The sequence below is a fragment of the Sciurus carolinensis genome, chromosome 17 (genome assembly GCF_902686445.1).
Source record: "Sciurus carolinensis chromosome 17, mSciCar1.2, whole genome shotgun sequence".
Taxonomy (NCBI): Eukaryota; Metazoa; Chordata; class Mammalia; order Rodentia; family Sciuridae; genus Sciurus; species Sciurus carolinensis.
Window position 1 is genome coordinate 40,688,517 of NC_062229.1, and position 15,875 is coordinate 40,704,391.

General features: G+C 37.5%; 1 protein-coding gene across 5 annotated transcripts in view; it reads left to right on the forward strand.

Moving 5' to 3' along the window:
- Window positions 1-15,875, forward strand: part of Nek10 (NIMA related kinase 10) — a 214,848-nt gene that overhangs the window by 151,407 nt on the left and 47,566 nt on the right. For 4 of the 5 annotated variants that reach the window (XM_047531950.1, XM_047531952.1, XM_047531954.1 and 1 more), the window contains 3 exons: window positions 463-517; window positions 7,638-7,675; window positions 7,776-7,916. In XM_047531950.1, the coding sequence (XP_047387906.1) occupies window positions 463-517; window positions 7,638-7,675; window positions 7,776-7,916 (234 nt within the window). The remainder of the gene's footprint in view (window positions 1-462; window positions 518-7,637; window positions 7,676-7,775; window positions 7,917-15,875) is intronic. The other variant, XM_047531953.1, reaches the window with a different exon arrangement.

Sequence of the window (15,875 nt, forward strand, 5' to 3'; positions counted from 1 at the left end):
AATATTACATGAGAGAAACTTTTTATCTATATAAACATGCATAGTAAATTCTAGAAGCAGTTCAGTTCTGTTCTAAGAGGTCAGTGTTGTTTATCCCTGGTAACAATGATTGGATGGGGTAGGACAGTAGGGAAGCAGGAAGAATCTAGACCCTTAAATTTGTACATGGTAATGTGTAGCTGCCTTGGCAAAAGCTTTAGGGGATGACTATGACACAGACATGCTATTGTATTTTGTTAGCTATTAATAACATTTTGTCGTTGCTGTTTAGCATCTTTTCTTTGGAGAAAGGCCCCTAAACAAACCTGTCAAGTAGATAGTAATTTGTAACATTATATTTTAGTTGATGCTTTCATGAACAAAGAGCATTTTTACAGTATGTACAATTGCTCAGATAACAGAAATGCAGCATTGAAAAAAAATTGCAGAGGGCATAAAGTTATTTTTATTTTCTTGTTTCAGGCATTTTAAAGAGAAGTTTTAGTGCTTCTGGAGGAGAAAGACAATCCCAAATGAGGTATGTACAAGTTGAGCTCCTAAAAGTATTTTTAAACTTTGCAGAGCTGAGTGATTGGTGGCTACAGTGAAACCTGATTGCCAGAAGATACTATGGGCTTATGGAAATGGAGGCTGTCAGAGCCTACCCTCCCAGAACCTGTTACAGCTCAATAAGTAGCATGCTGGGAAGAGTACTAGGCTTAGACTTGGATTTTAGTCCAGCTTTTCCTTTTTCTAACTTTGTGACCTTTGACCATTTATAGTCTCCTTGAGCTCATTGTGGTTTGGGGGATAGGACAGTTGAACTCCATGAGGCCATCTGGGACCCTGGCTCCTTTTATCTGATTCCCCAGGGTGTATATCCTTATGGCAAGTGTGGCCATGAAAAGGAAAAAGGAACTGGAGACATATCCTTTCTTTTTAAGGATATGACCAGTTGTTGTGCCCATGACTGTCCTCACATAAATTTGGCCAGAATTTCCTTTTATGACCACATCTAGCTGTAAATGATGATAGAATATATTTGGGGTGTTCTCTTTTAGAGAAAGAAATTATTTCAGGACAGTTAGTCGTGTCAGTAACTGTTGACTTTTGGAGTAAGGACTGAAATAAAACTATTAGGTGTGGGCTTTTGCAAGTCCCTGATAACCATGAGAACATCTCAGCGGCATTGGGTAAGGATGAGGATGGATTGTGGTAGTTTTAGAAATTGCAACAGCAGGAAATAGAGGGCTGTTGAAGAAAGTGAGGAGTAAGCCAGAGGAGTCAGCTTGTAGGGGATGTTGGAATAGGCTTCCTAGAATCAAGGTAACCTCAGGGTATTTGGGCTGTGGAGAAGAAACCAATGAAGAAGAGAGATTCAAGTGGGAAATGTATGGTTGCAGAGTAGCTTGGAGCCCAAAGAGCGGGCCTGGAAAAGATGAGAGGAGACGGGGCAGGCATTTAGATTTCTCTGTGTCTGTAGAGAGAGAGAGAGAGAAAGTTCTGCAGTTAAGCTGCAGCACTAAAAAGAGGTGTCTATCTGTTAGAGGATGTTCCAGGCCTCTGCTGAGAGGAGTGTCTAGATTTCAGGAGTCTGGTCAGTCAGTAGCAACCAAAATAGAGCTGAGCAGACATAGGTAGGGGGACTGCCAGAGCTATGTCATTACAAAAGCTAATTGTGACATATCCAGTTGAGACTTTAATATTAAAATGGAAATTTCCTATTAGAGATATTTAGAAATTTTGCAACACCAAATAATTCTACTCTTATTTTCTAAATGGACCCAGGGAAAATTATCTTATTTGTAAGAATTCAGTTGGTATCCAATACTTCAAAAAGAAAAGAAACGAATGTACCATATGTTTAGACTGGAGATGGTTTTTTAAAAGCTAGTCATTAAACATTTTGTAAAAAAGTTGGATAAACTGAAATCAGCAGATAGGAGAAGTTCTGTGTATAGTAGAGATATTGAAACCAGAGTTTGAGACAAAACTAGATTCTTCGCTTCTACTTGCAGGTGGGGTTTGTGTAAGCTGCAGTGCCCTGCAACTGAGAAAGTGCCTTTTAGTACTGGCAGCTAATCATGGCAGGGGATGCCTGCTGGTGTCAGCTCTGAGGGTTACAACTGTCAAAGCTGGATTCTTCTTCAGTACAATTGAGTGGCGCGTTGCAGCTCTTAATGGCAGGCTGTGCTTCCTAGTGTCACAGCAGACCCCAGCAGCTCACTGCCAATTTCTTCTTTCTGGATTCTTGTCTTGCAAATCCAAAGACTGAAATTCATGGACAATGGAAGGCAAGAGTGAAAAGAGTAGAATTTATTCAAGTAGGAAGAACAGAAACAGAACTCTTATAGGGTAAGAGGGGACGCGATAGCAGGTTGCCACTTGAGTGTACTAGTGTAGGGGTTTATATAGCTCTTGAGTCAATGCAATTGGTCCAAATTTGTGATAATCAGGTTTTGGAAAAGTACCAAAGCTATTGGTCCAAATTTATGCTAATCAGGTCTTGGAAAGTACTAATGCTGCTGGTTAACCCTTGAGCTAAACTTTCCTCCATTCAGGTCTGTCCCCACTTCTGTTTTGCTGCTCATACCCCCAGACTGGGATGTGGGGGGAAAGGTGGGGAGGAGTGCTTGGCACCCTGGCTCAGACTTGGCTCTGGCTAACTAGAACAGAGAGAGAGAGAGAGCTTGGGCATAAATCCTTGACTTTGGTCACTCCAGACAGTTGGAGCTAAACTTAAACCAATTAAGAACTGAAATACCTCACTAACAACTTGGGATAGGCTTTATTGGACAAATTAGTCAGGCCAGTGAGTAAAAGCTGAGCAAATGGAACTAGAAAGGAACAGATTCTGCCTCCTCGAGGAAGTTTAGGAATTTGAAGGCTAGAAAAAGCAAACTCAATATCAGAACTGGAAGGCACCCAAACTTTTTTTCAGGAATATGATTAACAGTAAGACCAAGAGATGATCACTCCCCAATTTCTTTGAAATATCCAACTTCAGTCATTTAACAATTTGATAAAAAAATCTTTTGCCTGCATTCTGTTTGCCAGGGAAGATTACAAATGGGCTTGACAGTTATCAGCTTTTATGTATCACTTTATAGGCTGATTATATGTATATATATATATATATGTATATGATATATATATATATATGTATATATATCAGTTCTATTATATATATATCAGTTCTAATTCAGTAAGTCACATTTTATTTAACTGAAGTCATTCTGTATAATGGAATTTGATATGGCAGACAAGAACTTCAACATTTATAACACTAAAATCCTAGTAAGATCTGGTCATTGTAAAATCACCTTCTTAAGAATATTCATTTGAGCTGGGCATGGTGGTGCATGCTGGTGCATCCCTATAGTCTCAACTACTTTGGAAGACTGAGGTGGGAGGGTTGAGTCCATGAGTTCAAGACCAGTTTGGGCAACACAGTAAGACTCCATCAAAATATATATATATAAATACAATATACATTTATTTATTTATTAAAGTGATATTTATTACTGTGTAACAAGCATGTTCCAAACTCTTTGTGGTTTATCTTTGCATTCCCAAGCACAGTATCTTGCACATAGGTGCCAATCCACAAATATTTGTTAATTAATAGATAAATTACTGTTTTTTTTTTTTTTGTTCTTTTCAGTTATACATGACAGTAGAGTATATTTTGATGTATTTATACAAACATGGAGTACCTCTTATTCTAATTAGAATCCCAGTCTGTGGTTGTGCGTGATGTGGAGAGTGTGGCGTATTCATATATGTACACAGGAAAGTTATGTCATATTCAGTCCACTGTCTTTTACTGTAAGAACTGACATCTTCCTTACTGGTTTGGATCTATAGCTTTTGACATAGCCACAGCTTAAGGCCCATTCTTTTTTTTTTTTTAAGATTCGGTTGCTCAGGCAACAGATTTCTCCATGCCTGCTTGCCTCCTGTTGCCAAGGCAACCCAGGGTATAGTTGGCAAGCTGGTTTGAGACATCAGATGTTTGCGGTATCAGAGATGCCTGTGGTTCACAACTTCTTTGATAAATTGGTGTATGCATATTTTTGTCTGAGAGTGTGCTCCTGACTCTAATCTTTGTATATAGAGATGATTATGGTGTTTGTGATCATTGGGGATCATAGTCGTGACCAAAAAGACCCCTGTGCCATCTCAAGACCTGTGATTGTTCCCTCCCTTTAACGGACATCTTGCTTATTTTTACTTGTGGCTCTTTTCTCCTCAGCCCTTTTTCATAATCTGTATCTAGTTTTACTTCGATTGGATGGATTCTTCTTGATCATGGCTTGCTAGAATCAACCTGGCCTACCTGCCAATATCACAACAGCCATCTTCCAAACAAAACGAAACAAATGAAACAGAAACAATGCCCCACTGTCAGGAAGACCACTCAATTCCTTTCCTGTGACAGTTCTACACTCCTCTGGCGTATTGCTCATCTGTTTCTAGCTGTCACTGGAATGAGTTGCAGGGCCACAAGAGCATCATATGCTTCCTGGTCCTGATAGCAACTCTATTAACTTTATAGATAGATGAGAGCCCTTATTGAATATGAGAGCTCAACCCTACCTAATGTCACTTATCCACACAGGACATGCTTATGAATGTCACTGCCCAGAAGAGATTTTCAGCTGTAAAATCCTAGTTAGCTCCTCTGATGTAGTTGCTAGAGCCTCAAAAGGCATTTTCTTGACATTGTAAGCCAAGTTTCTCATTTTTAAAAAGGTTAAAACTTTTAAAATTATTGTCAACAAATTAAACAGTGCTGACTACTTTTCACAATTTTGTTACATGATGCATTAAGATACATGTGAAAATATTTCCTTCATTCAGAGATTTATTTAAAGGAATTCTTATGAGAGAGACAATTCTAGAGCTTTATTTCCTTAATGGCCAGGACTCTGCTGACAAAATAATTAGGCAAATGATTCATGCTCTGTTTGAATTAATTCAGTGAAAAATCATTAAAAAATAACTTTTAAAACCTCATGTCTGCGTTCTCCAACTTACTTATTAGTGGTATTAGGTGGAAGTTGTAGGCTCACACTCATTTTTGACACCTTCAGTTTCTCTTTTGACTTATGGATTCTGATGAGATCGCAGCAGATCTGAAGAATCCTGTGGGTGATGGCCTTTTGGAATCTTTTCAACCTCCATGGCCCCCAAATCCTTTCATCAGTCTGAAGTGCTAATTGGCCAACACTCATTTTAAAACTTTCCCGACGATGCATTCTTCAATATGTTTGGGCCTTTTCACCAGAAAATGTCTGGAATTTTTTTTTGTGTGTGAAATCATTTGTGTTTTCCAGCTTGAGCTATTATGGGAACGCCATCCTCTGTAGCCATAATGTTCCATTGGACGGAAACACTCCATGTGCTTCAGTCTAGAGGCCGACTTTCCTCAGGCTCTGAATAATTTCAGTCATTTGTCCATCTGTGGGCAAAAACAATTGCACAGTAAAAGCTGTTACCACTGGTCACAATGAATCTGTTCTGTTTTGAAGTTTTAGATGACTATTTTCTTATGGCTAATGATGGAGTTTCCAGAGAAATCAGTATTTTTTTCCTGTTGTACTTATAGAATCTCTTAAGTTCTAAGACTGTAGAGACTGGTTCTTTTTGCCATCCCATCTCTAGTGTCTAGCATAGTACCTATAAGGAGTGGGAAGTTAACAAATATTTAGCAAATGAATAAATGAGTGAAGGTGTGATGTTTCTTTTTAAACATTAACCAAAGTTTATGAAAGAGGAATTTAGAATCATATAAAGGAGTAACAAGGGTCGTATGACCTGGTATTACCAGGATAGCCTAGTTCATACGTCCCACTGTGTATTATATTTTTTAATAGGTCAAAGTATTTGAGATATCGGATTTCTTCAGGACAATAATAGTCATCAAACTCAGTATGTGAGTGGTTACCAGCTTTTCAGGAACACTCATAACCTGGGATAAAAGTTCTCCATAAGTTGCATTTTTTAATCCCTTTTAAGATGATTAGGCCCGTGGGCTACTGTTGGTTTAGCAGCTGCATGGCATGACTATAATGTGTGTATGAGGACTGTGGTCAATACCTTCTATGGAGGCATCTGGAATGTTAAATATGGAGAGTGCTAGGCACCTGTGACTGACTGACTCTTGATCTGTTGAAATGTGACTGGTACAACTGAGGAACTGAATTTCTAGTTTCACTTAATATTATTTTAAATGTAAAACAATGTAAAGGTCATTTAGTTTTACATGTTAAAATGATAATATTCTGGGAAATATTTGATTAATTAAAATTGTAAGATTAATGTTCACTTTTTTTTCTTTTTACTTTTTAATAATGAGGCTACCAGAAAGAATTTAAATTATGCTTGTAGCTTACATTATAATTTTATTGGACATTGATGGAGCCATCCAGAAGGCTAGGAGATAATGTTACCCCAAAAGCATTTTCTGGGCTCTGTGGCATGCTCAAGATTGTGAGGAGCCACAGCAGATGCTCAACCCTTCAGCCCAGCCCTGATGCCACTCACCCACCCACATTGGGGCATTGCTGTGACCCTCTCTCCACTGAACTTTCTGAGGGCAGGTCCATTTCTTTCTCTAAGCATCTTCCTTATCACAGGTCTACTGAAAACATACTTAACTCTCCAAAACTGGCAAGTTTCATTTATATTTCAAGACTCTGGAAACTTGGGCTAGGAACGGAAGAAAAAAGTTATAGGATCAAGAGAGGGGCTAGCTTGATGAGGGTCAGGAGGGATGAAAAGGGGAAGAGAAGGAACTCATAAGTGGATTCAAAGATTTTGGTATTCCAGTACTTACATGGTAGATATATGAGTGCCAGTTTTGTTAAAAACTTAGGTATAAGTTGCATGTAAGTATAGAAAATTTCATGATAAAATTAAAGATTTGGGGCAATAGAATTATCGGCCATGTTTAATTGTATTTGGATCCTATGGAGAAAATACCTATCATGTGCCAATATATTTTTTGTTGGATTGAATTACATCAAAGTATGGTTCTTATAGCTTGTCAGGGCACAGAATGTTTCTTATTTCGTTACAAGAAAAATATTATGAAATTGTCTGTAGGTTACAGTGGGAAATATAAGACTGGAGCTTAGGTGGAAGGCCTGACACCAACTTTCAAAAAGATCAGGCAGTCTAGAATTTAGGGACAAGAAAATCAGGGGATATGAACAACATTGGAAACTCTAAGAAAGATGTAACACTTTTAAATTAAAAAAAAAAAAAAAACTCATGTCATAGGAATTTTTTTTCCTTTAAAGACAACAGGAACAAATCATGGAAAATCCAACAAATAAAATTTAACTGTTATTTTTTAATATAAAAAATCACTTTTGATTTTAAGTGTAATAAGAAAATCACTCAGGGCATGAAGATTTAGGTTCTCAATTGTATTTACAAACAACCCTGGTAGGACATAGTTCTTCCATCTACCTGTGGCACGTCCGGTCTAGTCTGCATTAGAATTTGTTTATTTCTCTTAATTCTTGAGAGTGTCTTGAAGGAGAATAACATGCATATAAGTTTATAATGTAGAACATAGCAGGCCCTCTAAATGTTGGTCAAATTCAAGTCAAAAGAATCATTCTAATGGTCTCTACTTTGGTTTCCAGGGACTTCATTGGTGGAATAGGATCAAGACCGAGACCAGGTAACTTAGGGTTGGTAGCAATAAAATGCAATGATACCTTCCTGAAATTCAGTGTGATTTACATTACAGTTTCATACCTTTCCCCCTTTTATTTCTTCAGCTTTGCTGCCTCTTGACCTGCTTCTGAAAGTGCCACCTCTCATGCTCAGGGCCCACGTTAAGGAACTAGAGGCCAAGTTAGGGACAGGGTGGCAGTCCCACAGCCTTCCTGCTGTGATTCTTCGAAATCTCAAAGATCATGGTAGTACTCGTTAGAGCACATTAATGTTAATAAGTATACAATGGGCGAACACAGAATTATAATTGGGCCTGAAGCCTCTGATGGACGTTGGAGGGGTAATTTTAATAGAAATAGCAGGAAAATTCTTTTGGTTTTCCATCGATATTGCAATTTGATGGTAACAAAATGCTTTCTGTGTTCACTTATTGACTAAAATATTATAGGCTCTTTTTCTAAGATTTGCATTTCTGCCTTGGTGGGAATGTTAACCAGTTAAGCTATTGATGCTTGAAGTGTGTACCTACTAACAACAAAAAATATAGTAACTGTGCTTTATGTAGATATTTCTGTAAACTCTATGCCTACACGAAATGAGAGTAAATACTTTTTCATTTTTTTTGTCTCTCCTTTACTCTGGTTCATAAAATTATTTTTTAGTTATTTTTATTTATATTTGATTAAAATGTTATTTTATTACATTGTTTCTCTAATTTGAAAATTATGGATCCTTAATCATAAAAGTTTATAATGCTGGTTGGGGAAGGAATGGATGTGTTAATTAATCTGTTTCTAATTTCTATGAACGAGGAACGGGGTCCAACAGTAACAGTAAAATTGTTAGCTAAACCTGGACAATTCAGGAAAAATTCCTAGTGATTGTGCTTTAATATGTATGAATATATGATTCTTGAGCCTAAAATTCTATTTGACTATTTTGGTTAGTGTGAGATTATTGTTTAATGCTAGTTTCACTTTAGCTTTCTTTTTTTTTTAATTCATTTTTATTGTAAGCAAATGGGATACATCTTGTTTCTCAGTTTGTACATGAAGTAGAGGCATACTGTTTTTGTAATCATACATTTACCTAGGGTAATAGTTTTCTTGATTCACAATATTTTGTTTGGTGACATGTATAGTGAACGTAGATGATGTGAATGGATTTACTGTGATCTTAGACCATGCTTAGACATTTGTTAAATTTTCTTTGAAAGATTTATTGACAATTTGAGGCCATCACAGTGTCAGTATAGATGCAAAAGGAGATGGCTTTATTATTGAGATGCCTAAACTTTTATGTTGACCATGGCTCTGTTCCTGTTTTGGCAAAGGTAAGTTAATAACATAGTTATGAAGCTAAAATGATTGTTGTTGATTGATTTTATAATGGCAAGTGTGAGACACACATATACGTTAATGCCTCATGGTTCTGTTGTAATTCATAATAGGAATTCTTTTTTTTAAGTCATATTGAGTTGGTCCAGTGTAAGGCTTGATTTTATGTCAGTGATGTTGATCAGATCTCTGGATCTTTAGCAAACTACTTATATTATAGCACAGTTCACATATAATATATCCCTTACTCCTCCAGTTTATTATACCTTCTGAATTTTAAAAATGCACTAATTTGTATATTTTTAAATGTGAAACAGAAAACACTAAATTCACTGGCATCTTCAGTGTCGGTGAATGCTAAATCTGAACTACAAAAGGAGTTAATAGTTTTTCCAATATTGCTGAGCACATTAATGCCCTGGAGAAAATTTGTGTTGCCACCTATGGGTCATTTCACTTTCCAGTCAAAAACTAGAGCTTTATTTTCCCCCATCTTATTACAAAATTTTTCTTCTGTATATTACTAAAGTCGTACTTTAATTTGAAATGTTGTAGGTAAATTTGAACTTTAGTTGTTTTATCAAATTACAAATAACTAGTACCAGCCCCAGTGACCTGGGTCACCTCATCTGCAAGTCATGCTTTCTTCTAGTCATTCCCTGGGTACTTCTGGCCTAAGAGTCTAAAGAGGTGACATTGACACCGCACTCCAACAACAGGGAAGTGAGTCTGGACCAAAGTCTTGTGAGTCACCTTAACTACTTTGTTGCTAACAGTGGGTAAAGCACTGACGTGTGGATGTTTTATTTGTTGTTTAAAAGGCACATTATGTTGATGTATTTTTAAACTTTATTTAACATTTAATTTAGTTTTCTTGACTGGAAAGGAACATAATCAACATCTACAGCCCTGTAGATGTTATTGCCTAAATTTAAAAAAAAAAATGGCAGGAAGGGGAGAATTTTGTGTGTGCCATTGATTTTTCTAGTATATGAACGTTATTGTCCATATGCTATGGCAGAACCAAGGGTAAGCAGCATCATTTTAGAGTTCCAAGTGGCTGTGTTATAATATGATCTTTCCAGTATGGAACATGTGAACTTCTAGGTTCATGGTGTGATGATACAGCAGTATTTAATGACACCCCCAAACCTCTGTGGAACATAACCATGAAACTATTTCAAGTTAGTTTTATTAAAAGTCCTCATGTTCTATCTTCTAATATAAACCAAATTGTATCAATAATTTACACATAAATTTTGGGTTAAATAATAGATTGCAGTTCCCTGCCAACAAGAATGAAAATTCTGTGTTGCATCACTGAAAATATTAAAGTTATTAACTTGGAATCAGCGAATGGATAAATATCTTTAATATGCTTATTTTAGCTCTGTTTCCCTAACCTTTGTCACTTGTGAATTACCATTGCACAAATTTAGCTTTATCTGAGTACCATGTATATTACTATTTTCTGAATATTTTTCTTAAATTGACTTACTTTCTCAAACTTATTTGCAGGGGAAGTTGATATTATTTCTATAAATGAGAAATCAGTAAGGTAACACTTGCCATAATTAAATGGCAGTTCTAAACATAGATAAAAATCTAAGAAAAACAACATTACATTCCAATTAGATATAGTTATCTCCTTATCTTATGGTGTATGGTCTTTGTTATGAAAGAATATTAGCTAATATTTCAGAGGTGGTGAGGATACACTTACCATACTAAACTTAAACCCTGATATAATCAGTGGAAAGAAAAAAAAAGGAAAAAAAATATACCTTTTCCACTATGGTTATTTCAAACTTGATATACTTAATAGTTCCTCATGGCTTGGGAAACTCAGTTCTTTAAAAATGATTGATTCTGTTGTCTCTAGAGTCAAAGCATTTAGTCAAACAACTAGGTATTGCTGAATATTTGGAACAGAAAAAAAATCTAGAGTCTGTTGTATTCATATCAAAAAAGTTTCTCCTGAATCAAAGGAAATGACATATTTGTGAAAATTTAATAATATCAAAACAACACAGGAAATGTATTCTTTGTCATGTACACAGGGTGCACTATACTGTTATGGATATTTTTAGTATGGATTAAATGTAAATTTTGGGGTGTGTAGATCAAAGCCAAATTTTAAAGTGCAAATGTAATGTCAAGACTGTGGCTTAATTTGACTGGATTAATACTGGCAGTTTTTCCTGTCTTGCTCAGTTTTTCATTTAGACAGTATCTGACACCCAGGCATTGAACTGATGTATGGAGATGGTTATGAATAGAAACTGTCACATCATGATTTCTGAGCTCTTAATTATGTTTTTTCCCCTTGATGACTACATATCTATTTTTATACTTGCCTTTTGTTCATAAAGGCCAGATCTAAATAAAGTAGTCAACATTTTATCCAAATATTCTACAGAATACAGCTAATATTCTAGTTGTCTTTGTACCTTAGTAGCTTACTTTCAAGTTATTGACACACAGTATGTAAAATGAATTTTCCCAATTGTCAGTGTGATTTTTGAATCCGTGTTTATCTTATTTTATCTCGTAGAAACAGTTTTAGCATACAAAAATTAGCTCACTAGATTTAGTCGAAACTCCTATAATACTAGTCTATGCTGTGTAATTTGGTATATAATTATGTAATATTTTATATATTTGTTCAAATTTGTGGTATAGTCCCAACTAGATTATAGGTATGTTCAGTAAAGTCTTACATAATATAAATATAAATGGTGATATATATATATATATATATATATATATATGTGTGTGTGTGTGTGTGTGTGTGTGTACGCGCATGTACACATGTGTGTTGATGTCTTGATATATACCTTGGGTAGGTTCTCTGAGATCAGGTCCTTGAAAACTACTTATTCAGTAACTGATGCAAATGCAGTATGTATTAAGCCCTTGTTTATCCTTGCTATTTTGTTGAGACCAACTTCAGAAGTGGTTTGAAATAACATTTTTTTTATAGTAAACTTTTAAATACATGCTGAGTGTCTCTAATCTGAAAATCTAAAATCTGAAATATCCCCAACCTGAAAAATTTTAAGTGCTGACATTCACACCTAAGCTCACGTGATGAGTTGCAATCACAATTTAGGTGCATTAAAAATACCACGTAGCATTACCTTCAGGCTAAGGGCATAAGGCGTATATGAAACAAATGAATTTTGTGTTTGAACTTGGGTCCCATCCCCAAGATGTATATGCAAATATACCAAATTGTGAAGCAATCTGAAATTCAAAACACTTCTCTTCCCAAGCATTTCAGATAAAGTCTACTCAACCTGTACTATATATTTTTTTTCTCTTAGACTTTGGATTGGGGTGGGAGGTACCAATTTCCTTTATCCATGATGCTTTGTTTCCTAATACCTCATGCCAGTGGAGTCACTGAGGGAATGCACACCAGGTCCCGGGAGGATGCTGCCTGGAGATGCAGATTTTTTTTTTCATGATCTTGGCAGGGCAATGTCATTTTGATGAAATGCTATCTCACAGAAATTATCGATGGCTTCCATCTGAGACCAAGTGCAAACTGGGATCAGCTGTTAAATGGCAGCTTACACCGCTGCCCTCAGGATTCCTATCTGGGAGCAAAAGCTAAAGAAAGGGCCGGTTGGAAGGACACCACACTCTAGCAGGAATAAAGGGAGGTCATTGTGACTTGGGTAATGAGCATATCATAGTATTCAAAGTAATTGAATTAATGGAGAAAAGCATGACTCTCAAATTCCAAATTGTATTATTAATGATTTTTAATGGATTTAAAAAAGAGTTTCAGAGTTTTCCCAAAGTCATTTGAACTGCTTTGTCACATAGACTAATTTAAATATTGAAGAGGATGACGGCGAGTCAGTGGTAATGAGAAACCTAAAGATCAAGAACCTTGGGTTCAGTGAAGTCTTTTGCACATGAACCATGCAGTTTTACAAATGCAGAAATGTTCAGTGCTAACAGCCAAGAATCTGTCCATGTGTTGGCTTCTGTCTGAGGAGTTGTTCAATTCTTTAGGATCTTAGCATACCCACAAAGAAATATTAATCATTGAATCATTCGTTAAGCTTTTGTTGATTTTTTTGTTTTCTTCAAGAAAAATGATGAAACAATTAAGTTAGGCTACCTCTAATGACTGCTGTAGGAGTCACCCTCCAGCCAGCAGGAGGCATCTTTCTTACATCCAGGCCACGTTCCTGTCCTTTATAGTGAAGACCACCAGCTCATTCTTAATTGACACTCTTTGATATGTGCTCAACAGATTGTTGGGGATGTTTTAGATAGTGTATCAATTAACATTCTATTTACATAACTATTTTTTATTGTATTGGAGTGTAAAAGCACAACTGTTAAATTAAAAGTTCTTCTTTAGCAGGTGCCCAAATTTTAACCCATTAATGATAGAACCAGGAGAAGGTCAAAAGAATTGATTCTATGTGCATTAGAAGGACAGGGATGTATATAGTGAGGCAAGAAGGAAAAGCAGAAATAGGATTGCTTAATTAAGCATAAGATTGGTGAGAGTTCTATAGGGTGATACAACCATATCAACTTCCTGTTCAGGCTTAAAGTCATACCTACGTACCAATTTCTGCAGGTGAACCTCTAATTCTACAGGGCTATTTTCGGCCTGCACATTTGTTGGTGTAGACTGTTGGTTAAATAATCTTTGACATAACCTAAGAGTATTGGATCAGGACCAAGTAGGGCTATTTAGAAAATGTTCCAGCTTGATGAGGGGGGAAGGGGGCAAACCCCTCCTTTACTTTCCAATTTTTTTAGTTCAACTGGGTCACCGGTTTTCAGAGAAAAACCAAATTCCCTCTAGAAGGAATAAAGTCAGTCATTGCAGCGTAGTATAAGAAATAACTGAGTCAGCAGAGAAGAACCAGGTTCTATGGACTAGGCCAAATGCATGTGCTATTTTTAGGTCACAAATTCAGGAATAAGAATGTGACTTTTGATATGTCCTCCAAACTGAACTTAGTATCTATGTCTACCATTATCAAAAGACAGCCTACAGGTAAATTTCAATGGGTTGCCGATTTCTTTATCATATTAGAATAATATCAGGCAAAATGACAGTTGCTCTTCTTTCTCTCCTGGGTGGAATTTTTTGTTCCCAGGGCTTTGCCAGCATTTTTAGTACTGGGGCTTTGAGACGGCTGTGCCGACACTGATCTGATTAAGTGTGGTTATTCTTCCACACTGGGGCCTTAGGAGTGGTACAACGCTGCCTGACTTCTATATCCTGTCTCTGTTTCCACCCACGGATGTCTCTGTCTCCTTGACATGAGGACGAGATCTCAATAGGACAGACTCACCTGCTCTGACTTCCCACCTTCTCAGGGACATGGGGCGGCTGGCCTGTTCTTCCCCACCCGCCAGGCATGGAAGCTTGGCGACTCACAGAACTTCTCTGCTCTGATGTCCCATGAAGCTCTCTCTAATGCTTTCCACCCCCACCCCCATGCCACAGTGGGAAGGGGCACACAGCCTTGCACGCTTGGACCCCCAAAGTCATGAGAGCTTGGTCGTCCAACCATTCCCCTCCTTCCTGCCCCAACCCAGACTTCACCCAGAGAGAGTTGGCATGTGGGTGTCTCCCGAGCCTTTCTCTTCTTTTTCTCTTCTCAATCCCCTCCTCAGAGAAGCTTGAGGGGGCAGGAGGAAGAGTTTGTCCAGCGACCATTCTTTTAAATCTTTCTCCCTTTTGCTTAGAGTATTGCTTTTTAAAGCCCAGGAACTCGCTCTCAGTTCCCTGGCTCCTCTCTTTCATGCCATCTTGGGCCAATGCTAGCTGCTTGCTCTGCTGCTTGGCTGGGGATGTTGGTGGGGTCGTGTGTGAGAGGTAATGCAGCTGCGGATCATGCAGACAGCCCTTTCCCTGTGTTTATGCAGCCATCGCTAGGAATTTCATCTTTAAAAACCCAGAGGTTGTATTTTATGTTGTGTAAGAATAACTGAAGAGATAGTAGTTTTTGAACTGGGGGCAGGGGGCTACCCCTCAAACACATAAAAAGGTTAAGTCAGAACAGGATGTAAGATACATTACAGAAAAGAAAAGATTCAGCTAAAATTCAAGAGGGAAAGGACTTCAAAGCAGCCTTACTTTTGTGGCCTTTAAGCCACTTGTTTCTGAAGTTTCAAATGAAAGGAGTTTGTTGCCTAATCACCCAAGGGGCAAAAGAGGAGCTGATATTTTGACACAGCTTTCTGCCATTTGTGGGAAATTACACCAGGACTGAGGGAGGGTAGTCGGGGAACGAGGCCCAGACTATCAAGTGCCTTTCTGACAGTTCCTGCCAATAGATATGCAACTGTCTGTTGGTCCCTGCCAGGAATTATCCCATGCCCAAGCCCCCTCATCAACATCATCTCTGTCACTTTCCTCTTTTTTTTGATGAGACATTCATTATATTAGTCAACTTTTCATGACTGTAATGAGTTACCTGAGGCAGACTAATGTAATAAAGAAAAAAGGTTTATTTAGCTCATAGATTTGGAGGTTCAAGAGCAAGATGCTGGCACTGGTTCAGTTCTGGTGGTGGCCTTCTTGTTAGCAGTCACTAGGCAGTACATGGAGTCACAAGCAGGAGACAGGGAGCATGACTGTTTATGTCTGTGTCATTGGTCTCTCTCCTTCTTTCAAAGTTTCCGGTATTCCATCATGGAGGAATCCACCCTAATGACCTTATCTAAACTTAGTAACTTTCCCGAGGTCCAACTCTGAACACCCTAAGTGGATTATACCTCTATCCTCTTAACAGTATTACATGCCCTCGGTGATTGAACTCCTGCATACATTTTGGGGAACAAACCAGATTGAAACCGTAGCAGATGTCACTCTCTTAACCA